The sequence below is a fragment of the Clinocottus analis genome, unplaced genomic scaffold (assembly GCF_023055335.1).
Source record: "Clinocottus analis isolate CAN_PGR_092001 unplaced genomic scaffold, fCliAna1.0.p SCAF_13, whole genome shotgun sequence".
Classification (NCBI taxonomy): Eukaryota; Metazoa; Chordata; class Actinopteri; order Perciformes; family Cottidae; genus Clinocottus; species Clinocottus analis.
Window position 1 is genome coordinate 18,596,158 of NW_027175854.1, and position 27,344 is coordinate 18,623,501.

At 47.1% G+C, this 27,344-nt stretch overlaps 1 protein-coding gene across 3 annotated transcripts; it reads left to right on the forward strand.

Annotated features, from left to right (window-relative positions):
* The first annotated feature begins 106 nt into the window (after positions 1-106).
* On the forward strand, positions 107-27,091 carry LOC137783761 (potassium channel subfamily T member 2-like). 3 transcript variants are annotated; one of them, XM_068574057.1, is made up of 31 exons: positions 107-651; positions 1,919-2,086; positions 8,080-8,159; positions 8,438-8,588; positions 8,698-8,745; positions 8,902-8,950; positions 9,106-9,165; positions 9,464-9,538; positions 9,797-9,880; positions 10,172-10,266; positions 11,016-11,196; positions 11,273-11,437; positions 11,535-11,671; positions 12,774-12,837; positions 12,998-13,106; positions 13,754-13,862; positions 14,810-14,959; positions 15,352-15,581; positions 15,661-15,877; positions 17,659-17,764; positions 17,894-18,066; positions 19,714-19,785; positions 19,976-20,110; positions 20,262-20,373; positions 20,593-20,694; positions 20,941-21,024; positions 21,105-21,233; positions 22,330-22,624; positions 22,945-23,007; positions 23,595-23,679; positions 25,183-27,091. In XM_068574057.1, the coding sequence occupies exons 1-31, from the start codon at positions 485-487 to the stop codon at positions 25,301-25,303; spliced, it is 3,816 nt and encodes a 1,271-aa protein (XP_068430158.1). In that variant the 5' UTR covers positions 107-484; the 3' UTR covers positions 25,304-27,091. The 3 variants fall into 3 exon arrangements, with proteins under 3 accessions (XP_068430158.1, XP_068430159.1, XP_068430160.1); XM_068574058.1 differs by having other exon boundaries at positions 22,948-23,007; XM_068574059.1 differs by having other exon boundaries at positions 22,336-22,624.
* The last annotated feature ends 253 nt before the right edge of the window (positions 27,092-27,344 follow it).

Sequence of the window (27,344 nt, forward strand, 5' to 3'; positions counted from 1 at the left end):
CTGCAGCCTCCAACAGATGGAGCTCCTCTCTCTCTTCATCAGGAGGTGAATACTCATCATCATCAGGTGAAGGAACGCCGGTGTGTTCACTGCAGTCTCTGGACCTCCAACATCAACATCTCCATCCAGCTGCAAGAAGAAGAAGAAGAAGAAGAGGAAAAAGAAGAAGAAGAAGAAGAAGAAGAAGAAGAAGAAGAAGAAGAAGAAGAAGAAGAAGAAGAAGAAGCAGAAGAGTTCATTTCATCTGCAGCGTCCAGCTCGTCTGCTTTAAAGACTTCATGAGCTGCCACTTCGCGCGCAGTCTCTTCTTCTGCGTTGGCTGAAAAAAAAAAAAACTCTTCCAAGATGCACCTGAATAGGTGAGGAGTGGAGGGGGGAGGGGCGAGGAGGGGACGTCCATCCAACACACAGGAGACATCGGAGCGTCTCGCAGAGCGCGTCCTTCTCTCCGGGTGTCCGCTCCCTTCTGGCGGCTCAGCCTCCGATGCACCGGACCCGGGAAGGAGACTCAGTCACCGGGGACTTCACGCCGACCGCCGCCGCGCGCCGGTCCGACGGCGGCGCCGGATCTCCGGCCAAAATGTGCAGTGAATGTTACGTGAATCAGACATTTGTGCACGATGATGGGACCGTGAACGAGCACAAGCCACGGTAAGAGAGCCGGAAGTCAGGAGGGAACTCATCCCTGTGGAGATTAGTGACCAATAACTTACTAATGAATAATGACAATAACACACAAGCTGCTTTTAGTTTGCGTGTGTTTTCCAAAGCTCTGTCCATCAGTTTGCTCATGTCCTGCTGTCATCACTGTGTCTCACGGTGTCGGTATTATTATTATTATTATTGGGTATTATCTTCTGCAGACATTTGGTGCATTACATCAACTAGTTGACACTTTATATGATGTTGGAATTTGTTGCATGTTTCTGTTACTTTTCAATGAAAAAACACATGTTTTGTTGAACAGAATGGTCTATTTTCAGAGTACAAAAGAGGATTGTGTTGTTAAATTACACAGCATGTGAACTCATGCATCTCTCCATCAACATGCTTCATTCTCTGTTCACTCAGATGCGTTAAATGACTCGTGAGCTCAACTGTTTTATGAGACTGCTGCTCTTTGCCGTTGGCTTATGTTTTGTTGAGTTATGGATCGGTTTCACCATCGCACATGGGAAATAAACCCTTCATCTTTTATGCAATGTGTTTGTCGAGCTTAATGCAGGACGAGAGCAAACAGGCAGAGAGCAGAGAAACTGAGGGAAGGGTTAGAGCTTTCTCTAAATTGTATTTTGTGTTTGGCCTCTTCTTCTTCTTCTTCTTCTTCTTCTTCTTCTTCTTCTTCTTCTTCTTCTTCTTCTTCTTCTTCTTCTTCTTTAGTGGAAGAGACCAAAAACACCTCTCTTTAACTGAGACGATTTCACACCAATGCAGACATCTGAATAATAAAATGCAACTGTCACATCTCCCTGTGATGAGTAACCGCTGTGCTAATTATGCAAAAAGTTGTTTTATGATTTGATATTTGCATGAATCTGTGTCTGTAATCTATAATCCTGCTTAACCTGAACAGAAAACATCAACAACATGCACTTTAAATGCATCTGAGTAGCAGTGAAGCAGTTAGCATCGTGCTTTGACGTCAGCGTGTTTGAAGATCAGGTTGCAGAACAAGCTGCCGACAGCTGAAGCCTAAAAGACTCAGAGACTCACTGCAGAGAGTGAAATAACCCGTAAACTCACCCAGACCTTTCCGTTGAATCACTGCACCGCCTGCACTTTTCAATATGTTTCCTTTCCTTGCATCCTCTCCTTATTCCTTTTCAACCTTTCCACCTCCCTTCACGTGAGCAAGCTGCCTCTTTTCCTTCCTCCCTTCCTCTTCTGCTTCTTGACTTTTCTCCTCTGCGTCCTGCAGTCCGTCTCCAGCTCCGCTCCAGACCAGCAGCACCAGCAGCGGGGTTATCTTGGACATCTCCACCCTTCAGATGGAGCAGGAGGAGAGCGAGGAGGTGCCTCCGCTGCCGCCGCGCTTCCGCTTCAGAGACCTGCTGCTCGGCGACCAGAGCTTCCAGAATGATGACAGGTGAGGACGAGCAGAGAGGATGAAGCTCACCGCGGTTTGACACCATCAGTGACAGGAAGGTCACATTCTGGGGTCTTGGTGGTGGTCCAAAGGGAAGAAGAACAATATTGTGAGCGATATGCAAGAGTTTGACTGTCAGATACTGTCTACACGGTCCAGTGGTTTGGTTTCTCAGAATAAATCCCACAATCAGATAAACTGAAGCACTCAGTAACTGTTAGCTCTGTTTATTCCAACCCTGGTGCTGTTTAGACCGTTCATCCGTTAGCTTTAGCTAACTGGTGGCTGACGGCTCACTTGCTGACTACTAATAATCTATTAATTTATCTAATTTGCTGGTGATATTTGGACAATTTGGGGTTTTGGACTCTTAGTTGGTCAAAACAAGACTCAGAGACATTTGTTTGCGTTTCTTCAGCCTTCAAAACGCTTCATCAAGGTAAAAATGAATCACTGGTTTCAGTTCTAACTCTGATGACAAAAAGCATCTTTAACCTCAAAATGACTAAATTGCACACTTGGCTTGACTCCTGGCAGTCTGCATAAAATATGCAGATTATTTGATGTCAGTTCAGCTCTCTTAGTCATCTGCTCTCACCGAGGAGCTGATTGCCAGATTGCCTCTTTTTTTATTGTATTTTTCTTTACAGCTGATAATTACTCACATTAACATTTAACTCCACCTGCACATCAGTGTGCATGATGTGCTGCCGTGTCGACTTCTAGTCTTAGAATATACGACGTACAGAAGCTTAAAGGCTGTAAGAGGCAGAAAAGAGGAAATGAAGCTGCTGCTGTCCATGGTGCTGAAAGAGGAAGAGGAAGAGGAATCGCTGGGTTTTTATAAAGTAGGCTGTGTGTGTGTGTGTGTGTGTGTGTGTGTGTGTGTGTGTGTGTGTGTGTGTGTGTGTGTGTGTGTGTGTGTGTGTGTGTGTGTGTGACAGAGAGAATGTTTGATACATTCCCCGAAGAATGTATTCAAAACTTCAAAAAGTCTTACTTGAAACACTTTTTTTCGGCACTATGACCTATTTCACAGCGAGAATTTGAGAAGAGACGTTGCCGTCGGTCCCTCTGTTCGTTACCTTTACGCATGCTTCCTGTCTCCTCTTTCCTCCGGTTCTCCTCTGCTGCAGCTCGATAGACGAGAGCAGTAACAGTCTTCTTTTCTTTCTGATATCTGCCTCATTTGTTTTCGTCTGCAGATCAGAAACTGTCCCGCAGAGAGAACTAAGTGTTCGCTCATGAAGTCTAAAACAAAGAGAGTAAAAAACAACTCATAAAAGAACAAACCTTCTGCTGTTGTGGTCTGGAAGAGTTCTGCATTACAACAGTGAGCTGTTTGCTCGTTTTCCTTACAGATACGCAGTCAGCATGTGAGCTCTGCTTCTGCCAGATGGACCTCAGCGGAGCGATGACCAAATGTAATTTTAGATGTGATTACAGCAGCAAACCTTTGAGACCGCAAATGCTGTTTGTAATATTTGACACGTCTATTTGACGAGGAAAAACAACGAGCTCTGCCAAAGCTTTCAGTCAGATGTGACCTTTTCCCAGCTGTCCTTGCAACAACCACTGTCTTCTCCTCCATGAAGCCGTCTCCACGTTCAGCTGCTATTCAGATGGTTATCATGGCTCTGCTGCTCTTTGCAGTGAAGCAACCCGTCTGCTGGCGCTGGTAGATGAGGTGGTGGTGGTGTGTTGTGTTGGTGTGTTGTGTTGGTGGTGTTGTTGTGTTGGTGGTGTTGTTGTGTTGGTGTGTTGGTGGTGGCGGTGTGTTGTGTTGGTGGTGTGTTGTGTTGTGTTGGTGGTGTTGTTGTGTTGGTGGTGTTGGTGGTGGTGGTGTTGGTGGTGGTGGTGGTGTTGGTGTGTTGGTGGTGTGGTGTGTTGGTGGTGTGTTGTGTTGGTGGTGTTGTTGTGTTGGTGTGTTGGTGGTGGCGGTGTGTTGTGTTGGTGGTGTGTTGTGTTGGTGGTGTTGTTGTGTTGGTGTGTTGGTGGTGTGTTGTGTTGGTGGTGTGTTGTGTTGGTGGTGTGGTGTGTTGGTGGTGTTGTTGTGTTGGTGTGTTGGTGGTGGCGGTGTGTTGTGTTGGTGGTGTGTTGTGTTGGTGGTGTTGTTGTGTTGGTGTGTTGGTGGTGTTGGTGGTGGTGGTGTTGGTGGTGTTGGTGTGTTGGTGGTGTGGTGTGTTGGTGGTGTGTTGTGTTGGTGGTGTTTTTGTGTTGGTGGTGTTGTTGTGTTGGTGGTGTGTTGGTGGTGTTGTTGTTGTGTTGGTGTGTTGGTGGTGTTGGTGTTTTGTGTTGGTGGTGTTGGTGGTGTTGGTGTGTTGGTGGTGTGTTGTGTTGGTGGTGTTGTTGTGTTGGTGGTGTTGGTGTGTTGGTGTGTTGGTGGTGTGGTGTGTTGGTGGTGTTGTTGTGTTGTTGTGTTGGTGGTGTGGTGTGTTGGTGGTGTTGTTGTGTTGGTGTGTTGGTGGTGTTGTTGTGTTGTTGTGTTGGTGGTGTTGTTGTGTTGGTGTGTTGGTGTTGTTGTGTTGGTGGTGTGGTGTGTTGGTGGTGTGGTGTGTTGGTGGTGTTGTTGTGTTGGTGGTGTTGGTGTGTTGGTGGTGTGTTGTGTTGGTGGTGTTTTTGTGTTGGTGGTGTGGTGTGTTGGTGGTGTTGGTGTGTTGTGTTGGTGGTGTGGTGTGGTGGTGTGTTGTGTTGGTGGTGTTTTTGTGTTGGTGGTGTTGTTGTGTTGGTGTGTTGGTGGTCAGCTTGCAGGCTTGTGTGTCTGTGAACTCCCAAAAGTCAGCGGTCACGTCTTCCAGGGATCATCTGTTTCTTTCTCAAAGACATGCACGCTTGGGAAGAAACACACAACTGCGTGTACACAGTGTACACACATTATTGTCAAACGATCAGTCGTATTTTAGGTGCTATCGTCTTTCTCTCCGGCTCATTCCTTCTTTTGAACATTTCCCCTTTTTTCCTCATTTCATCCGTTGTCTGACTTTCTGTCTCATGCAGTGACATTCGCTCTGTTTATCTCATGATTCACGCTGAAGTGAAGTCTTTCTGAGAATAATGTGACGATACATGAACGCGTAATGCAGAAGTGAAAATGTGACATAATCCGCAGACAGGAGTTCTGTGTTCGGGTCTTCTCATGGACCCTGGAGGCCCCGCAGAGCGGCTCCGCCGGCGTGGGCGAAGGTGGGCTGAAGTGGCCTCTTCTGGTATTTTCCAAAAGCACTGACTCACGGAGAGAAGGTCATCTATAAATTACTACTTCAGACTCGTCAAATTAAGAGAAGACAAAAAGGTGGGAGGGTGCAGAAGAGAGAGAGGAGCTGGAAACGAAGCTTTGTTCTCTGTTCTTTTTGTCCGCGTGTTCTCAAATCCCAAAAGAACAATATTTCTGTTGCTCTGTCAGTCGCCAGCTGAAAGCTTCACACGGGCAGAGCTTTCTGCAGAGCGAGAGACAGGACTCTGGGCTTTGTGCTGCGACACCAGATGACACATGAAGACGCAGCCGTGTTGCTCTGCAGCTCCTCCAGCGTTCCTCTGGTGGAGATGTTCACGGCCTCGTCGGGAGCTGCAGCGCTGCGCTGGAGACGACCGAGTTGCAGCATCATGGAGGTTATTCCTGTCAATGTTGCTGTGGCAACAGGCCCGCACGCCAGCGGAAGAGAGAGAGAATTTATACGTTTCTAAAAATATTCAAACAAACACTTTCCGTCATTAAAATAAATAATTAATCAAACACAGATTCATCCTTGAATACATTTTTTTTGACATAGCTTCGTTCGGCTCGTTTGGATTGTTTTCCCTCCACAATTAGTTCCTCCACACACACACACACACACACACACACACACACACACACACACACGCAGCGCGTGTTGGTTCAGAGCTGCAGGCGGCGCGCCGTCAAGACGCTGAGAAACCGGCTGCGACGCAGACGCAGGTGTTCTCCTGCACGATGGATCCCAGAAGGATCATCTCCACCTGGGACCCGGCCGCCAGGACCTGCAGCTCGGACTCTTTTGGGGGCGACGGCGGGCAGAGGTAGGGCCACGCCGAGCCAGGCCGAGCCAGGCCGAGCCAGGCCGAGCCGCTCAGAGCGCACGGTGCCCTGAGTGCTGGCTGCTCTGACCGGGCGGCGAGGGGAGGCTCTGTGCCGCCGGCGGGTTTGATTATTGTTGTTTTGAGGAAGAGCTCCGTCTGACCAGAAGGAGACGCTCAGACATGTTTGTTTATTCAAGTTATTTATTGTATTCATCAACGTAACTGCTGCAGGATGAAGTAACCATTGTCATGGTTGATTCTTTTTTCGAACCTTTCAGTTCTTTAAGTGTCATAAAAAAGATGGAAACGATTTCCAGGTCGACTTATTGAAAACTCTTGTTTTATACGTTTGAAAATATCTAGAATTCACTTTCATTGAAAAGAAGGAAACAGAAACTATTTATGTTTGCATTGTAACTCTTAACGCTGTCGTAACCTTTCTGCTCTGGTTTCAGCTCGAATAGAAACAATTGATTTTAGATCTGCGATTATTTCACAATCAATTTTCAATATTCCTCTATTAATAGTTTGCTTTTTAACATGTCAAAGAATGATGGTTGATGTTGACGTCTTTCTCTTGCTCACGATGTCCAAAACAACAACACAAACACAGAAGTGTTAATCCGCACTAATTAATTTCCCGTTGATCCATTTAATTGAACACATTTCAGCTCTTCAAACAAAAACATATGTTTGTGATGAAACACAACCGGTCGTTCTCTGGCGTCCATCAGCACCTCCAGGTGACTTCATGTGATGGAAGCTGCTGCTGCAAGATGATTGCAGATCTTTTGCAGATCTAATTACTTCCAGAGCGCCTCACGGCCTGGAACTCCCATTTGACCCGCAGGACGCCACCAGACCTCCTGTGCTGGTAATTGTGTGCTCAACAGGAGCTGATTGAGGGTCAGGGCTTGTGTGTGTGTGTGTGTGTGTGTGTGAGAGTGTGTGAGTGTGTGTGGGTGGAGGGGTGAGACACAGAGCAATCTGCAGGACCCTCATACGTTGCAGCCATTAGTTGAAGTGCCTTCACCTGCAGCTCTCCGCCGCGCTGCCGGACATGACAGCTGTTCTCAGACGTCGTCATTAGTTCCTCTGTCTCTGGTGCCGCTGTGTCGTCGGGCAGACTTCAGCAGCAGCAGTAATATGCTTCATGCGTTCACGCCGTCTATTCATTTTTACCTGCTCCGTCTCCTCAGGCATGTGCAGTGTGTTGCCAAGCTACAGCACGAGTCCTTCTCTTTGTGTGTTTTATTCTGTTTCACAAATGAACGTCCAGCCTGTTGCTCACAGTGCAGAGGAAGTCTTCACCCACAGGACGCTTCTCCCTCACGGCTCATGAACAACTAGCGCACGTCTGTCTGTAAGCTGCACATCAGGGTGAGAACATGGAAGGAATTCAGTGTTTCTTTATTATAACAAGAATCTTTTTAGAGATGGTTTTATTCTGAAATTTATGGAAGTTCATTTCCGCCACAAAAAAAAAGTCATAACTATGACAAAAAAATTAAGTAAAAATTATGACAACAACAGTCATGAAAAAAAAGGCGACAAAAAAAGTCATACTTATGACAACAACAAAAAAGTCATATAATTAAAGTCATAAAATTATGGAAGCCCATTTCTGACACAAAAAAACATAATTATAACGCCAAAAAATATTCAAAAATATATAATTGATCGAAAAAAAAGGGCAAAAAAATATGACCAAAAAAAAGAGTGTGTGTGTGTGTGTGTGTGTGTGTGTGTGTGTGTGTGCTAATCTCACATTCCCGTTAACCTAATATGTTTTTTCACAGTTGTGACTTTGAGCTCAGCGACGTCTCCAAACGCAGAAAGTTCCTCTCCGTTAAAGATGAAGTCACGATCAGGACCAACGCTCCTCTTCCTCGTTCCTGCTGTGTAAACCTTGTGCGTGTGTGTGTGTGTGTGTGTGTGTGTGTTTGTGCCGTCAGGGTTCAGGTGGAGTTCTACGTGAACGAAAACACCTTCAAGGAACGTCTGAAGCTCTTCTTCATCAAGAACCAGAGATCCAGTGAGTCGCTCACCTGAGTCACCTGTTGCGCAACGTAACGGCTTCATTAAAGGAGCAACTCGATAAAACCAAATGGACCAATTTGTGCTTAACGAGGACCAGACAGAGAGAGCGGGTCTTGCTTAGCAACCATAGATTTAATAATAATTACCGCCGTAGCACACTTAATGTCAATCACACTGGCTGTCAATCATCAAATGTACTTAAACACGCTGATGCTGTTATGAGTCACAGTTAATCCCGTCGGTGTGGACGATTCTTCTCTCTTTTGCTTTCAGGCCTTCGGATTCGTGTGTTCAACTTCTCCCTGAAGCTGCTCACCTGCCTGCTGTACATCATCCGGGTGGTGACGGATAACCCCGCCCACGGCGCCGCCGCCGCCGCTCACAGCGCAGGGCAGCAAAACGCTCCCAACGGCAACAACAAATGGTTTGTCTGCTGCCAGCAGAAGCACTCACACACACACTAAGCACATGCATCTGGTTTCAGTGCTAATCTAATCTAATCTGCCTTTGCTTTGTTGCTCACTGTCCTGCAGCGTCGACTGCCTGTGGAACGGATCCGTGCAGGACAGAGAGATAAACTGGTGAGCGGCAGAAGGTCCTTCAGTTTAAAATGATCGCCCTGAGGCCAGAGCGACGCTCAGCTGCTGCTCCTGCGACGGCGTCCATCTCAGAAACAGATGATGAAGCAACGCCGCAGGACTCAGAGGATAGTCACGCTGGTGTGCTCTGTGTTACAGGGAGCTCATCTTCTGGGTGGACAGGAAGGTTCCCGTCTGGGCCATTCAAGTGAGTCTCAGCCCCACGAGAACACTCGTGTGAGGGGATCAAGTATTTGAGCTCACAGTGAAAACACTGGCTTTATTTAATTATTATTATTATTATTCCTGAACTCATCTCCTGTGAATAATTCATGAGCTCGTGTTCATTATTCTCTGTTTCAGGTGATCGTCGCCATCATTAGTTTCCTGGAGACGATGTTACTGATGTATCTGAGCTACAAGGTAAGACTCTGCACACAGACACACACACAGACACACACACACACACAGACTTTGCGCATGGCAGCAACACAATCTGTGCATTCGTCACTTACAGTCTGTGAGATTGACAATCCATAAGTGGTGTAATTAGACACAGTCATGTTTCACGGCTGCATCAGATGATAATCACTGAGGTGAAGGACTAAGTGGAAAAGTGACAGATGAAAATGAAGTTCTGCATCTCTGACTCAGAGTCTATTGTGTGCTCTCAGGTAAAACTGTCAGAAAGTCTCTGCATCAATGTTTTATTGTATTTCAGGGGAACATTTGGGAGCAGATATTCCAGGTGTCCTTTCTTCTGGAGATGATCAACACAGTTCCCTTCATCATTACGGTAAAACGAACAGACAGAAATACTCTTCATCTCCCAGTCGTATGAGAGATAAATGTTGTACATAGTTGTCGTGTTGATTGGTAATAGAAACAGAAGCTAACGCGCTAACTTCAGGTGGAAAACAGGAAACATTTGACCTGCTAAACATCAGCATGTTGGTATTAATGCTACTTAACTAACTAGTTGTGTCACAGTCTTAATGTGACTAAACGTTGAGATGAAATATGATCTTTAATGAGCGGCGTCTCTCCTCCTCAGATCTTCTGGCCCTCCATAAGAAACATTTTCATCCCCGTGTTCCTCAACTGCTGGCTGGCTAAGTGCGCTTTGGAGAACATGATCGTGAGTGAGAAGCAATAACTTTAATTGCTTCTGTTAATGACTTTTTTCGCCATCGACATTTTACTGGTTCTGTTCAGACGCTCGCGGCTCACAGTGGTACCGCAGCTGTTGACAACATCGCAGCGTCCTCTGTGGTTCTGCTCTGTTCACCCTGAAGCTTTCCTCTGGGATCGTCTGCAGCCTTCCTGCTCATCCTGTCACGTCTTCTGTCTTTCACGCTGGATGCACGTTATGTCCTTATTCTGTATGCGTATGGTTAAAATGTTAAAGTGTGCTGTTGTTGCCGGGCAGAATGACGTCCACAGAGCAATCCAGAGGACCAACTCGGCCATGTTCAACCAGGTGCTCATCCTCATCTGCACCCTGCTGTGCCTCGTCTTCACCGGGTGAGGCTGCTTCGGCTTCTCTGTCGTTCTTCATGAACATGTGGAAGTTGTGATGCTTTTCCTGCCTCAACATCTAGAAAAGTGCAGATGGATGTGATCGTGTGCTGCAGCATCAGATAGCAGCGATCCGATCTCAGCCTCGTCAAAGCAAACCAGTCAAACCAGTCAAACCAGTCAAACTGGTCAAACTGGTCAAAGTTGAGAGGAAATAAGGAAATGTTTGTGACGCTTTTATTCTCAGGTCCATTTCTCATCATTTCCTTGAAATAAATAATTCTGTGTTACACTCACAGTTAATTACAGAAGCGTTGCTGGCATGAGAAGAGTGTAATTCACTCAGGTGACATTTTCTGATTTGAGATTAATATTGAATACATTCTTCCATTAAACTATTGAACACTTCAGATGTATGAAGACACATCGGTCCTTAAGATCCGTCGCTAACTGTCAAGCTCACACTCAAGCGTAGAACAAACCTTTTCAAAATAAAAGTCTGATTCCTATATGAGAGAGGAAGCAGCATAACGCCTCTCTACTTTCTTCAAACAATAAAATATCATCTGAGCAAACGTCAATAACCAGTAAGTCAAAAACAAAGCAGGCAATAAACCCAAACAATAACCCTTCATGGGGTTATTACAGGTTGAATTGAATATCATACATCGCTGCTCTCTGTGAGCAGCACGCCGTCATGAATGCTGGCATCGGTTTTGTTTGGTCACGTGTTCTCAAGTTGACTTGTTCTGCAGCACCTGTGGGATCCAGCACCTGGAGCGAGCCGGTAAGAACCTCTCGCTCTTCAACTCCTTCTACTTCTGCATCGTCACCTTCTCCACGGTGGGCTTCGGGGACGTCACGCCGCGCATCTGGCCGTCCCAGCTGCTGGTGGTCATCATGATCTGCGTGGCTCTGGTGGTTCTGCCCCTGCAGGTGGGAGGACGCCCAGATGTCCCGTCCCGACGATGCTTCTCCTGTGCTTTTACTCACTTCACTTGCTGTGTGTCAGTTCGAGGAGCTGATGTACTTGTGGATGGAGAGACAGAAGTCCGGAGGGAACTACAGCCGCCACCGAGCGCAGACGGAGAAGCACGTGGTGCTGTGCGTCAGCGCGCTGAAGATCGACCTGCTCATGGACTTCCTCAACGAATTCTATGCCCATCCCCGACTGCAGGTACAAGGAACATATGCTAACATGCTGTTGCCCTGTGAGTACACATGCAGGATGCGCTCGCTCCACCAGGACTGACGGGGTCCTTGTCCCCTCACAGGACTACTACGTGGTGATCCTCTGCCCCAGTGAAATGGACCTGCAGGTGCGCCGAGTGCTGCAGATCCCTCTGTGGTCGCAGAGGGTCATCTACCTGCAGGGCTCCGTCCTCAAGGACCAGGACCTGCTGAGAGCCAAGTAGGTGACACTTCACCTTCTGGAAGCCGTGCGCCAAAATCCTCCCGCGCCAATTTTGAGTCCCAGCATGCCCCATGCAGACAATCTTCTGGCTTAACATACGTAATATTTTTCCATTTTTCAGCCAAACAGCACAGTTTCTTGACTGAAACTCCTTCCTATCAGGACAAGACTTTGTTTTATTGTGATAGTTGTTGCAGGTTCTGATTCTTTAGACCCTAATCCTTCCTAAAAGGTGTCTTATTGACGCTCCAGGAGGGTTTTGTTGCATATACATTATTGCATTAAACCATCAGGACGAAACTCTCGCCTGAATATTCGGTTTCCTCTTCGAGTGAACGAGCTCGTCAGAGAGATTGTGTTTTCTCCTCCTGAGACAAAGTTGTTGTTATTCATTCAAGCTGTGCTAATTTCTTTTAAAGACTCAGCTATTGAACACAGCTGTTTCTGTGAGGAAAGAAAACAGGACTCTTCTGATCATTTTGAATTATACAAGTGAATATTAATATTATAAGTACCTGCTGTCCTCCTGCGCATCGCCGGGTTTATTTCTGCAGCCTCACGCAGGAATCAGAGACATTAGAAACCTTCTGGCACTCACAGATCTTTTGTTTGATATTTTAAAGTAATTATTTATTTATATCTCATATATCAGGAACTGAAAGTCAGGATGTCTCTATGAGTCCCCAACTTTAGAAAAGTGCAATTCTAACCCAAAATACACAATATCCTGTAACATAATGTATTGAGCCGCTGACACCAGAGCAGTACTCTGATGACATCGGTTATATAACACTGACAACATCCACCAGCGAAGAGAGTCATTAAATCTGGAGGTCTGGCGTGTGAGGCGCTTCCATCCTGCATCTGGTCCAGTTTCAAGTCCTCCCACTCGCTCCGGTCCTGTTAATCTAAAGATGCAGAGACTTTGAGAGTTTGTCTGTAAGGCAATTTGAAATGAAACTAGTTGCTGTTGTCTCTTCTGCCTGCTCACAGATAACTGGCGCTCCTCTGTGGCAGAGTTCATGACTCCTTACTGCCTTTTCTGCCTTTTCATGCGTTTTGACTCCTTCTCTTCTTCTCTTGTTTGTCCACTCGGCAGGATGGATGACGCCGAGGCGTGTTTCATTCTCAGCAGTCGCAACGAGGTGGATCGCATGGCGGCGGTGAGGAGAGCGACAATTAATGAACTCCAATTATGAGTTGACGTTCAATTGTTGACAGACGCTCACGTCAGTCAGCCGTGAAGACAATCACCGACTAATGAAAGGAGATTACATTGAAATGCAGAGTGAAATGACATAATCTTTGACTGTTTTCCCACAGGACCACCAGACCATCCTGAGAGCCTGGGCGGTGAAGGACTTTGCTCCAAACTGCCCTCTTTACGTCCAGATCCTCAAACCAGAAAACAAGTTCCATGTCAAATTCGCAGGTGGGAGTTTCTAAACTTTGAGTAAATCTCTTATTTGCTTTCCGGCCGTCGGTCACCGGGCAGACGGAGCGGAACAGGATGGAACCAACGACACGTTGTTGGTTGAAGCTTCGCAGCAGCTTCATCTCAGCAGCTTCCATTGAAAATGACTCGCGAACGACGTTGACGTTGCCTGACCTCATCCATCAGTGATGTTTGTGTTTCCATCTGGATTTAACCAAATTCAAGCTGCATGTCCGTCTTCCAGCGACGCTCGCTCTCTGAATAAATGATGAAGTCAGAGGAAGAGATATTGATCTCTAGTTTACGCCGGAAAGCAAATATGCAAACTGGAGGATTTGTTTTCTATGAAGGTAGATTTGTGTCTTTCTTACCCGAGCAAATTTCTAGTTTATAATTAAATCTCCCCCCAAAAAAATAAAATAATTTGCTCCCCAAAAGAAATTTCTTCATGACAGCATTTTTTTTTAAAGCAATTTTTAGATTTGAGAGCAAATTATTATTTTTTGATCATTTGTTTGAATTGAGAGCAAAGCTTTGGAGATAATTTCGGGTAAAAAAAAGACACAAATGTACATGTTTCACTCATGAAGCACAACTCCTGTGTAACACACAACACGATGTCTTCTCCCACTGGGATCCTTCAGATCACGTCGTGTGTGAGGAGGAGTTCAAGTACGCCATGTTGGCTCTCAACTGCGTGTGTCCTGCCACCTCCACCTTGGTCACGCTGCTCGTGCACACCTCACGCGGACGGTCAGTAACCTTCTGTCAAAACTTCAAACGTCTTCACGTGTCCATGTCTTGTTGCACATGGATGTGTTCATGCAACAAGAACAACGGATACGCCAGAAAAGACAAAAGAGTTGATTGTTTCTGGAGAACGACACCAGGTAGCACCCACAAAATGGCCTTTTAGGATTTGCTCTTCGTAAAATTGTGTGAAAACCTCTCGGGTGGAGAATGATTTTTTACAAACTGCGAGCGGATCACTTTTAAAAGCTGATGTCGCCGGCTGAAGGAAAGCACAAAGAGGGAACGCAGAGGTCGATGGCACCCACTGTGCTGCTGAAAACCCTTTTCAAAGCCTGTGAATCTTTATTAGAGGGGAAAGCGAACAGGCTTTTAAATTGCACACATTAATACAAAAGCTGTGCATGAATATGCATCGTGGCTGTCTGGCTGTGAGGGAGCGTGTTTACGCTGGCATTGCATGTGTGGGCGTGCGTCCTTGAGTGCACAAGATGAATTTAGAGACATGCAGTCCATCAAGGAGGTTGAGTGGGAAATAAGTCTTAAAGGGACCAAGAGATAGTGAGAATAATGAGCCGAATGTTACGTCTTGTAGCTTGAGTTGCAGTGAAAATGTGAAATATGTATGCGTCATTTTGTCTAAATGTTAATAAGAAGCAGGTTTTAAAGTTGTTGTTCTGAGCGTCTCTCAGCATGAACTCCATCAAAGCGCTTCAGTAATTGCAGTAATCATCAGAGGTCACTTCGTTGGGCCTGTTGGACACGATGCACACGGGTCAACGCGCTGCCAGAGGCCGACGGGCTCCAGACCCCGAGAGCTCTGCAGGGACGCCTGCAGGGAGTTGATGGATGATGGATCCAGAACGCAGCGGCACATGAGGCCATTTACTGAACCTGCAAAGAGGAATGCGTCCACGCTTAATTCCTTCTCTCTCCCCTGAATGATGCAGAGAAGGACAGCAGTCTCCGGAGCAGTGGCAGAGGATGTACGGGTGTTGCTCTGGCAACGAGGTCTACCACATCCGAGTGTGCGACAGCAAGTTCTTTGGAGAGTACAACGGCAAAAGCTTCACGTACGCCTCCTTTCACGCTCACAAGAAGTGAGTTGACATGTCGGCTAGAGCATCTCTCTCAGACGCTGACGAGTTGAAAACATACCAACAGATTCTGTCATCTGGTTTAATGAAGAGCAGCAGCAGCGCTCAGATATTCTTTTCAGTCGTCCTCATATTTATGCAGATAAAGAAGTGCAAAATGACCAAGAACCAGCTTTTTGATTGTACTATTGATGCACATCCAGAGAGTTTTCAGCTCCCGTGATCGTTATCTGTGAGATATGTTTTATTTAGGGATGCCAGTTTGCTACAACAAACAGCTGCTTAGCTTAGCTTAGCGTAGCTTAGCTCGAGGGTGATCTATTTGTATGGCCTTCACTTGAAAGTCTTGTCCGATGTGTGTGAGTCCTCGCTAACGGCAGGTGTGTGGCGTGCAGGTACGGCGTGTGTCTGATCGGAATAAAGAGCGAAGACAACAAGAGCATCCTGCTGAACCCCGGCCCGCGACACATCATGGCCGCCACGGACACGTGCTACTACATCAACATCACCAAGGAGGAGAACTCGGCCTTCATCTTCAACCAGGAGGAGAGGAAGGGCCGCCCCGCCGGCGGGCTGTTCGACGGCCCCTCGCAGCTCCCCGTGCACAGCATCATCGCCAGCATGGGTGAGCGAGCGCCAGCGTGTCGCTGACTCTGATTGGCTGCTTCTTCACGTGCAGTTGAAGCTCAGGCTGTGATTCACAGGCACCGTCGCCATGGACCTCCAGAACACCAGCCCGCCCGGCGGCCCGGGAGGAAAACTGGTGCCGCCGACCATAAACGGAGCCGGAGGCCGCCGGCCGAGCATCGCCCCGGTTCAGGAGATCGCAGACTCCGCCTCAATCCTGCCGTGTGACCTCCTCAGCGACCAATCAGAGGACGACTCCGTCTTCACGGACGAGAAAGGCCACTCGCCCGCTGAGTAAGGTTTCTGTCTTTGTTTGTACGCACACGAGTAAACTAACCACGAGTAAACCTTTAAACTAACCACGAGTAAACCTTTAAACTAACCACGAGTAAACCTTTAAACTAACCACGAGTAAACCTTTAAACTAACCACGAGTAAACCTTCAAACTAACCACGAGTAAACCATCAAACTAACCACGAGTAAACCTTCAAACTAACCACGAGTAAACCTTTAAACTAACCACGAGTAAACCTTTAAACTAACCACGAGTAAACCTTCAAACTAACCACGAGTAAACCTTTAAACTAACCACGAGGAAACCTTCAAACTAACCACGAGTAAACCTTTAAACTAACCACGAGTAAACCTTTAAACTAACCACGAGTAAACCTTCAAACTAACCACGAGTAAACCTTTAAACTAACCACGAGTAAACATTTAAACTAACCACGAGTAAACCTTTAAACTAACCACGAGTAAACCTTCAAACTAACCACGAGTAAACCTTTAAACTAACCACGAGTAAACCTTTAAACTAACCACGAGTAAACCTTTAAACTAACCACGAGTAAACCTTTAAACTAACCACGAGTAAACCTTCCAACTAACCACGAGTAAACCTTCCAACTAACCACGAGTAAACCTTCCAACTAACCACGAGTAAACCTTCCAACTAACCACGAGTAAACCTTCAAACTAACCACGAGTAAACCTTCAAACTAACCACGAGTAAACCTTTAAACTAACCACGAGTAAACCTTCAAACTAACCACGAGTAAACCTTCAAACTAACCACGAGTAAACCTTCAAACTAACCACGAGTAAACCTTCAAACTAACCACGAGTAAACCTTTAAACTAACCACGAGTAAACCTTTAAACTAACCACGAGTAAACCTTTAAACTAACCACGAGTAAACCTTTAAACTAACCACGAGTAAACCTTCAAACTAACCACGAGTAAACCATCAAACTAACCACGAGTAAACCTTCAAACTAACCACGAGTAAACCTTTAAACTAACCACGAGTAAACCTTTAAACTAACCACGAGTAAACCTTCAAACTAACCACGAGTAAACCTTTAAACTAACCACGAGGAAACCTTCAAACTAACCACGAGTAAACCTTTAAACTAACCACGAGTAAACCTTTAAACTAACCACGAGTAAACCTTTAAACTAACCACGAGTAAACCTTTAAACTAACCACGAGTAAACCTTTAAACTAACCACGAGTAAACCTTTAAACTAACCACGAGTAAACCTTCAAACTAACCACGAGTAAACCTTTAAACTAACCACGAGTAAACCTTCAAACTAACCACGAGGAAGCAGAGCTGATCACAGACACGTCACCTGGCGGTCAAAACCTTTCTAATCAGAAGTTACCTGACTTAAATACTGCTCAGGTAGAAGTTAGATTTGTTGTGCTAACAAACTGTAACAGTAAATACAATTATTAATGTTTATCATTTGAGCACATTATCATATTATCTAAACCTGGAGGCAGGTTTTTGAATAATTTGTGTTGCAATGTTGTGTATTAACTGGCTTTTACTTCTAATTAATTAATGCACAATGTATTTCTGGCTGAGCATCATTTAATACATGCTAAACCTGCAAAATGAAATCAGACATAATCCTATTGAGTCTCGTTTCTTTACCGTTTCGCAACCAAAACATATTCAACATGAATAAAGAACTTAAGGAAAGCAGAGCCGGCTTTCTTGTTGTTGTTAGTGCGAGAAATTACAAGACGAGATGTGTCATTCATGCTTTCTGGATGTGTCTGCAGGTACGTGAAAGGTTATCCCCCTAACTCTCCGTACATCGGCAGCTCGCCCACCTTGTGCCATCTGCTGGCGGAGAAAGCTTCGTTCTGCTGCCTACGTCTGGACCAGGTGGGCCGTCGCTGTCCAACTTAGTCACTCAGCGCCTCGCTGCCTCCGTCATTCCTTCCATTCCTTCCCTTTCTTTGTCCTTCGCAGAACAGCAGACCCAAAATATCTGTTTGTGTGCTCCTTCTTCAGGGTTGCAGGCACAACAGCTTTGAGGACGCGAAGGCGTACGGCTTCAAGAACAAGCTCATCATCGTGTCCGCGGAGACGGCCGGGAACGGCCTCTACAACTTCATCGTGCCTCTCAGAGCTTATTACAGACCCAGGAAGGAACTCAACCCCATCGTGCTGCTGCTCGACAACCCGTGAGCTCACACACAGACACACACACAGACACACACACACACACACACACACTGTGAGCTGGGCGTCGTTCTGCACGCTCGGCGCTCGTCAGCCGTTCCCTCCGGACGAGGCCGTGGAGGCGGTGCTCCGCTGAGGCCCTGACGTCGGGTTGCGCTCGCGGTGACGCCGAGTTTTTGGGGGCGACAAAGAAAATTCAAAATAAAAAAACCGCTGCTCCAGACAGTCACCATAGCAACTTGTTTTGCCTTGAACCTGAGTGATATTATATTGCTGCAGGCGGAGAAAAAAGGACGGAAATTATTTCTTTGGAGAGCAGCGAGCGGGCGCTCATGGACGGCCATGATGCGTCCTGCAGCCCCACGGGGAGCTTTCAGGACGCTCACACAGAACAATAACCCCCATGTAGCTCGCTCTCTCGCTCTCTCTCTCGCTCTCTCGCTCTCTCTCTCTCTCTGTCGCACAAACACAAACGCCCACACATGGATACGCTATTCAAGCGCTGCAGCAGCCTTGTGTCTGCACGGTGTGTGTTGGTGCAGCAGCAGCGTCTCAGTGAGCGTACGCAGCACCAGACGGACTCGTCCTCCTGGCTGCAGACACTCGAGGCCCCTGAGGGCCCCGGGCTCCCCGCTGTGCGTCCTCACATCAGCAGCTTTGGTACCTCAACGTCCACGATGCTCGCGTTGCTGTTTAAGGCTGATTTATACTCTGGTTTCACGCAGAGACGCAAGACACGCACGGCCGCCCTTGCGTGGTCAAATCGGCCATTTTGCGTGCGTCAGCCTAAATGTCTGACTATCCGTCAAAGCAACGCGAGCCCACAAAGCTGTGATTGGTCCGCTAACCACGTCCTTTCTGAGTCTCTCATGTCCGGTTTCACAGCATCATACCTCTGTTTTTAAAAGCCACAGCAGAAACAGGAACAATGGATCCTGTTGAAGAACGTTTGGCTGAAGAGGTCCACAAATATGAGCATTTATAAAACCTGACGAGTATCAGGACACAAAGATGGAGGTGAACTCCTGGAGGGAGATATCGTGAACGTCGGCGTGCAGGTCCACTCTAAACGTTGCGCCACCTGCTGGTCTGGAGGATGAAACACAGGAACTATAAACCAACACGAGTCCGTCATGCGACTGCGTGGCAGCAGCAGTTGTAGTTGCAGGAGCATAATTCAGTCTCCGACTCTAACGGAGAGAACCAGAAGGTGAAATCTGATTGGATGAGCTGTTAAACAGCCACCGCCTCACATGGATGTACACACGCGTTGTAGGTCAACTCTTACGTCCCCGAGGCAGACGTCTTTCAGTGTGTTTAATGTTCACCTGGTTAAACATCTTCGACGTCGTCGCTGCGCTCCACCTGCAGCACACCTTCACTACGCTGCTCTGTGAAACGATGAGGGAATAAAACACGATGAGAAATGATGAACGCTTGCAGGGAAAACGTCTTCAAGCTGCACAAACGCACAACGGCAACACATTTATATTTGTTGCACGTGACGCGTGGGCTCACCTGTGCTCAGGTCTTTCTCCAGGTGAGCGCTTCACGTCGCTGGTGTTCATTGTTGTGTGTTGTTGTGTGAACATTCCAGTGTATTCTGAGTAAAAGGACCTTTTCTCTATCGCACATCGTGCTTCCTGTAGGCCAGATAATCACTTCCTGGAGGCCATCTGCTGCTTTCCGATGGTCTACTACATGGCCGGGACCATCGACAAGTAAGAATGCTCACGATCCTGCTGGTGTTTTCTATTTAAAGTTATTCTTTCACTCAAATATATTCAAGAGGAGTTTGAATTTGTTTGAGATTTAATTGAAAGTGCAGCATGTTCCAGCAAATTAATGCCTGCTGTTGCTGTGCTCATTGTTGTGTGTGTGTGTGTGTGTGTGTGTGTGTGTGTGTGTCAGTCTGGACAGCCTCCTGCAGTGTGGCATCATCTACGCTGATAACTTGGTTGTTGTGGATAAAGAGAGCACCATGAGTGCCGAGGAGGACTACATGGCCGACGCCAAAACTATTGTCAACGTGCAGACGATGTTCAGGTGATGGATGGGACGTTATCGTTATGATTATCACGTGTTGACCACGGCATGGTCTCCAGTTGGATGACATCGTTGTGTGCATGTGGGCCTGCAGGAGATGCTGCGTCTCGTCCTGACTCTTCTTTTCCTTCACTCTTTCCTCCCGTCGCAGGTTGTTTCCCAGCCTCAGCATCATCACTGAGCTCACTCATCCATCCAACATGAGATTCATGCAGTTTAGAGCAAAGGACTGCTACTCACTGGCCCTCTCCAAGCTGGAGAAGGTGAGCATAACACCAGTTTATCGTATGAATTATGGACCTGGATTATGACTGAAAACATGGAGAAGATGACGTTGTGGGTTTTTATGCAGCTCTTCTGCCTCGTATTATGTTTGCCATTTCCTTTTTGACCTTGTACAGTCAGAAGAGTGACTCTGTGTGTGTGTGTGTGTGTGTGTGTGTGTGTGTGTGTGTGTGTGTGTGTGTGTGTCTCCCCCACAGAAAGAGCGTGATAAAGGTTCCAACCTGGCCTTCATGTTCCGCCTCCCCTTCGCAGCGGGCCGGGTGTTCAGCATCAGCATGCTGGACACGCTGCTGTACCAGGTCTGTACACACACACTGTACACACACACTGTACACACACTGTACACACACACCTCCCGCTTCGCTCCTCAAATAACTCTTTTCAAAACACATGAATGTCTCGCAGCAGCGACGCCGTCGCCTGCAGACGCCGAGCAGCGGCAGAAAGCAGAAAGTGCCCTCTTGTGTTCACGGATAGAAAAATGACGCTCGTTTCCAAATGCGCTGTTTGTTTGGTTATGAAAGTCTCTCTGTGTTCCATGTCAGTCTTTTGTGAAGGACTACATGATCCTCATCGCGCGGCTGCTGCTGGGGCTGGACACCACGCCGGGGTCCGGGTTCCTTTGTGCCGTGAGTCAGATGAAAGAAACGACCTGATGCACGCTGCGGTTTATGTAACTGACTGTGAGCCTGTTTGTCTCGTGTTGCAGATGAAAATAACAGAGGAGGATCTGTGGATCAGTACTTATGGAAGACTGTTCCAGAAGCTCTGCTCCTCCAGCGCCGAAATCCCCATCGGCATCTATCGGACAGAATCCCACGTTTTCCCGACTTCTGAGGTGAGACCTCGGAGATGATTTCTAGATGAACGTCCAGCTTGAATGTGTCAGGAACCAGGAAGTGTGGCCATGACAGAGAGGAGCGAGAGGTTTGACAACAAGCAGAGTTCATTTAGTTTCCAACCAGATTCTGAGCGCTGAGCTCAAACCCAACCTGGCATCTCAGGGGGGAGGGAGGGAGGGAGGGAGGGAGAGAGAGGGAGAGAGAGAGAGCGCTCAGACCCGAGGGACTCTTAAGTGCGTGGCCGCTAATGAAGCACAGGTGTGTCCACTCTCCTGACGACCATCTATGCCCCGCCCACCTGCACACCTGCAGGACAACAGCCGGTGGCAGAGTGTCGTCACAATATGCAAGAACGTCTTCACCTCCACAAGTAAAAAGCTGGTCAGCTCTTGTTGAATCTTAAGGGAAACATAAACGTCTGAAGCCACATTTGCACGTCGTCGGGTGTTTAAGGAAACGAATATTTCTGCCCCTCCGTTTTCAAAGATGACGTCGTCCACACATGATCGTTTTCCAAAAGGTTTCTGTTCACATGAACCCGCATGAATACGCCACCGAGCGCCGCGACCAGTGAGCAAACTGTAGACAGAGGACGCTCATATGACGTGATGCCTTTTAGTCGTGTACGGTGACGTATGACCTCGTGCACACGCAAACATGAAAACAGCTTTCATAGAGCTTCACTTTGGCCGGTGTTTTTAGAAATGATCGTTTTCCGTGATAAAATCTGTTTTCGTGTAAATGAAAGGCCAAACCGCATGAAGATATCTGCGTTCTCCCCTCGTGGGAACGGGGCCTGAAACTAAATTCATGGCAGTCGACTCGAGTAGTTGTAGAAACATTTTACTGAAGGTACGAGATCCCCAAAGCACTGAGGATGAATCCTCTGGGAACCATGAACGTGGAGCCAATCGATGTAGACGCCGTTCTCATAAGCTGAGATGAGCAGAGAGCGCTGCCCTGCAGGTGGAGACGACGTCAGGAGCTTCATCCTCTGAAGACGTCCGTTCTAAATGTTCCATGTTGAGCGTTTACCTGCACACAGTTATTATATTACACCTGAAAAGGTAACTTCCTGCACGCACGCCCCAGTCACAGGTGTCAGTCAGCGTCGACGACTGCGAGGACGCCAAGGACAAGGGGGAGGAGTCTCGCAGCAACGGCCAATCGGATCACCCCCTGCTGAGGAAGAAGAGCATGCAGTGGGCCCGGCGCCTGAGCAAGAAGAGCGTCCGGTGGCAGGGAGCGAGCCGCGACTCCGGCAGGGACCACGCCCAGCGCATCGCGCAGCAGCGCCTCAACCTCTACCGGCGCTCCGAGCGGGAGGAGCTGACGGAGCTGGTCCGCAACCGCATGAGGCACCTGGGCCTGCCCACCTCCGGATACGGTGAGGACGCCGGACACGCCCTCACCTGCCCTCACCTGCCCTCACCTGCCCTCACCCGCCCTCACCTGCTCTCACACGCCCTCACCTGCCCTCACCCGCCCTCACCTGCCCTCACCCGCCCTCACCTGCCCTCACCTGCTCTCACACGCCCTCACCTGCCCTCACCCGCCCTCACCTGCTCTCCACGCTCTCACCCGCCCTCACCTGCCCTCACCCGCCCTCACCTGCTCTCACACGACCTCACCTGCTCTTTCCACTAACGTTCACGCCTTCTTCTGCTTAAAAGTTGCTCTGCTTCTTGTTTTTACGGCTTCGTGTAGAAGATTTAACGAACCTGACGGCCAGCGACGTGATGAACAGAGTGAACCTGGGTTACCTGCAAGGTAAAGACATGAAGAGCATCCTGATGCATGTTGGGTAAAGACATGAAGAGCATCCTGATGCATGTTGGGTAAAGACATGAAGAGCATCCTGATGCATGTTGGGTAAAGACATGAAGAGCATCCTGATGCATGTTGGGTAAAGACATGAAGAGCATCCTGATGCATGTTGGGTAAAGACATGAAGAGCATCCTGATGCATGTTGGGTAAAGACATGAAGAGCATCCTGATGCATGTTGGGTAAAGACATGAAGAGCATCCTGATGCATGTTGGGTAAAGACATGAAGAGCATCCTGATGCATGTTGGGTAAAGACATGAAGAGCATCCTGATGCATGTTGGGTAAAGACATGAAGCGCATCCTGATGCATGTTGGGTAAAGACATGAAGCGCATCCTGATGCATGTTGGGTAAAGACATGAAGGGCATCCTGATGCATGTTGGGTAAAGACATGAAGGGCATCCTGATGCATGTTGGGTAAAGACATGAAGGGCATCCTGATGCATGTTGGGTAAAGACATGAAGAGCATCCTGATGCATGTTGGGTAAAGACTCCTCCCGCTGACGGAGGCGGCGTCTCTGTTTCAGACGAGCAGAGCGACCAGCAGAACACGTTGTCCTACGTCCTGATCAACCCGTCTCCCAGCACCCGGCTGGAGCTCAACGACGTTGTGTAAGCGTTGCGTTGTTGTGCGTTGCGTTGTTGTGCGTTGCGTTGTTGTGCGTTGCGTTGTTGTGCGTTGCGTTGTTGTGCGTAGCGTTGTTGTGCGTAGCGTTGCTGTGCGTAGCGTTGCTGTGCGTAGCGTTGTTGTGCGTTGCGTTGTGCGTAGCGTTGTTGTGCGTAGCGTTGTTGTGCGTAGCGTTGTTGTGCGTAGCGTTGTTGTGCGTAGCGTTGTTGTGCGTTGCGTTGCTGTGCGTAGCGTTGCTGTGCGTAGCGTTGTTGTGCGTTGCGTTGCGTTGCTGTGCGTAGCGTTGCTGTGCGTTGCGTTGTGCGTAGCGTTGTTGTGCGTAGCGTTGTTGTGCGTTGCGTTGCTGTGCGTAGCGTTGTTGTGCGTAGCGTTGTTGTGCGTTGCGTTGCTGTGCGTAGCGTTGTTGTGCGTAGCGTTGTTGTGCGTTGCGTTGCTGTGCGTAGCGTTGTTGTGCGTAGCGTTGTTGTGCGTAGCGTTGTTGTGCGTAGCGTTGTTGTGCGTAGCGTTGTTGTGCGTTGCTGTGCGTAGCGTTGTGTGTTGTGTTGTTGTGCGTTGCGTTGCTGTGCGTTGCGTTGCTGTGCGTGTGGGTTTCTATGTGTTGTTGAGTGCATATCTGGTGAGATTTGAGTCACCGCTGCTCCTGTTTATTTCTCAGCTTTGTCAACACCGTCTCATTTGTGGGTGTTTTCTCGTTTGTGAAGCTTTGCACAAACAATGACGTTTCATTTCTCTCAGTGGATTGAAGTGAAAATGAATATTGAATATGGATAGGTAAACAAAAAACTGATCGCTTCTTCAGTATAATTTCCTATTACTAATTATAATGTATTCATATTTCCCATAAAGGGCCAGTGTGTCGGATTTAGAGGGATTAATTTGCAGAAGTGGAATATTATATTCATAACTGTTTTGTCTGTGACTCATCACCTGAAAATAAGAATCGTTGAGTCATAACACATTTCGCCCGAGTCTGCTGTTCTCTGCAGAGCCGTTTGTTTGTCTGTTTGTTTGTTTGTTTGTTGCTGCTTTTGTTCATTTGTGGACTTTTATCCAGCAGCAAAAACAAAAAGATAAATCTCTAAAAACACTTTCACTGCTGAACAAACAGCTGCAGACGTCAGGAGGAGAAGAGTGAACGATGAGTCCAAAAACATGAAACTGTCGACTGGACGAGTCAATAGGTGAAGAGTTATTGACATTTAGCATTAAAACTTCATAAAGTGAAAACAGATCAATGTTCACTACTTGGCCTGTCACCTCCTCAAAGAACCGGACAATTTTACAGCCTAATATTTTGGAAATAATATACAATTACAGGGAATAAAACAACTGAGCGAGCATCAGTTTCCTGTTTATGATATTGAGGGAAGTAGTTTAGTTCATCCAGCTGCTTTTTCTTCTTCATGGACTGAAGGGTTGTTGAGTACGAACCTGTTTAGGAAAACTCCCATGAGGCACCTCTTCACACCCCCCCCCCCCCCCCTCAGGTACCTGATCCGGTCGGACCCTCTGGCTCACGTCCCAGAGGATCCTCCGCTGCACAGCAGCAGCCTGAAGGAGCGACGCGAGTCCAGCAGCACAGACACCAGAGAGGACACGCAGCTCTGATCGCACGCTGGCCTTCATCACCATCATCTTCATCTTCATCATCATGCAGGTCCGGCCTGAAGGACAGTTTGTGCTCCGATGTTCCTGCTCTGTATTAAACGAGTGCCTAAGCCGTCTGGCAGGTGACCCTCGATGTTTTCATCCTCCTGCCAAACATGTTTGTAAGAAATGTGAACTCTTTGCTCTCAGGTGAGTCGGGACGAGCTCGTTAACTCACAGGAGGGTTTGGATCGAGATAAAACTAAAGGATGACGGTGATTGTGGGTTTAGTTTCTGCTTGTGTTGCTCGTGGCTCCCTCAAGTTGAACGTCAAGATCAGACGTTGTGGGGCGCGGTTTGGCCGTCCGGATCGACGGCAGCCATCTTTTCTTGACTTTTTGTGAATAGTGGAACCCAGAAGCAGGTGTTAGTGTCTGTGGGCCATGAACCCATCATCATGCACATGTTCAACACTTATACAACACGTGTTTCCTTCAGAGCTTGTTTCCCATAGCTGGAGTGCTGTTCAGTGGTGTAGAGGTCTTAATTAGTCAGGAATGTAAAACTATGATGGTTACGTGTTCCTCCGCTGTACATGTATGACGAGTGCTCAGTTTAACCCCTTCAGGCCGCGCCGTGTGTTCAGTATTGTGCCATAAAGATTTGTTTCATTTGGACCTTTCAGCGCGGCTCAGCTACACAATGTGCTTTTTAATATACTTGTGTGGTTGCTTATGGACCAAGTATGCATTTCTAAAATGCTAAATCCTGTACACAAGAATGTTTGACTATTTAAATGTTGGAAATATTTGTACTGTTTAATTTTAATTCAATTTGCACATTAAAGTGCTCAACGATGAAACTGCTGTCTAATAATTCAGTATTGCTGAACGTCTGCCAGGCATCATGCTGAGAAATGGCAGTTTAAAGAAATATAGTTTGTTAATATTGTCTCTGTTTGCTGACTATGAATGTCCAGATTAATTTAGAACGAAGACTTCACGTCTCGGCTGAATGTAAAACATGCTTTATGGAAGCAAAACAAGAGCAATATTAGGTGAAAGAAAAGGAGACGCTGATGGAAAGAAGTCTGCAAAGAGAGAAGAGAACATGTGGCGCTGAGAGGCCTGAGACCGACAGGTGAGTCACACTGCAGGTGAGAGGCAATCAGGAGGCCGAGGTCTGATCAGACCAATCAAGCCGGATCCTTTCAGTGTTTCTCCTGAACAGAAGCTGGTAAATTACATGAGGAAAGAGCAGCGTGCGTCGTTAGACGTGTGAGCGGTAATGACATGTTGGCTCTCCTCCACAAAGCGTTTTACTTCCTGCTGCCGCTTCGTTTTCTCTGGACGGCTTTGATGCTGCGACGCGAGTCAAACACTCTGAGTCAGAGATTCAGATCCTTTCTTTAGTTTATGTTTCATCCTGCTGAACTAAAGAAACAGCAGAGGAGGTTATGGCCCAAAGAGTCTGAGGCAAAGCAACAAGGAGCGAATACAAATATCATATAAATGTCAGAATACAGACGTTGACTCAACCTCTCTAACCTCACATGTTCTTCATCTCTGAAGAAGACTCATATTTACATTTAGATCCAAGTATCAGAAACACAGTAGAACCCTTTGAGTATATTTTTTAATATCTGTTTATTGAGTTTATGGTCGACACGACTGCACGTTTTGATGAATTATTATTTTCTTGTTTTTACTTATTTACTTGCTGAAACATTTGTTTTCTTTCTGGCCTTCTTGGTTAATTACTTTGATGCTTTCTTATTTTTTTAATGATTTATTTGTTGTTAAAATGTAAAAATACCTAAATAAAATATGAAGTATAATAGAGTGTAGTAATGTATGTGTGATTAAATATGACCTTAAGAGTTTTTATTCAGATACTACAGACGGGGAATAATAAATAGATTAATAAAGTACATTTCTATGTAATGAAGCCGCCTGCAGAGAAATATGATGAAGAAACAAGAGAGAGAAGAAGGCAGATGGTGACAGAACACACACAGACACACACACACACACACACACACACACACAGAAACACACACCAT

Excerpts from the sequence above, each read along its gene's own strand:
- LOC137783761 (XM_068574057.1), top strand. The coding sequence starts at position 485 with ATGCACCGGACCCGGGAAGGAGACTCAGTCACCGGGGACTTCACGCCG. Across the intron at positions 9,539-9,796 it reads CAGTTCCCTTCATCATTACG|ATCTTCTGGCCCTCCATAAG; the intron begins GTAAAACGAACA and ends TCTCCTCCTCAG. Across the intron at positions 20,695-20,940 it reads TGGACACGCTGCTGTACCAG|TCTTTTGTGAAGGACTACAT; the intron begins GTCTGTACACAC and ends GTTCCATGTCAG.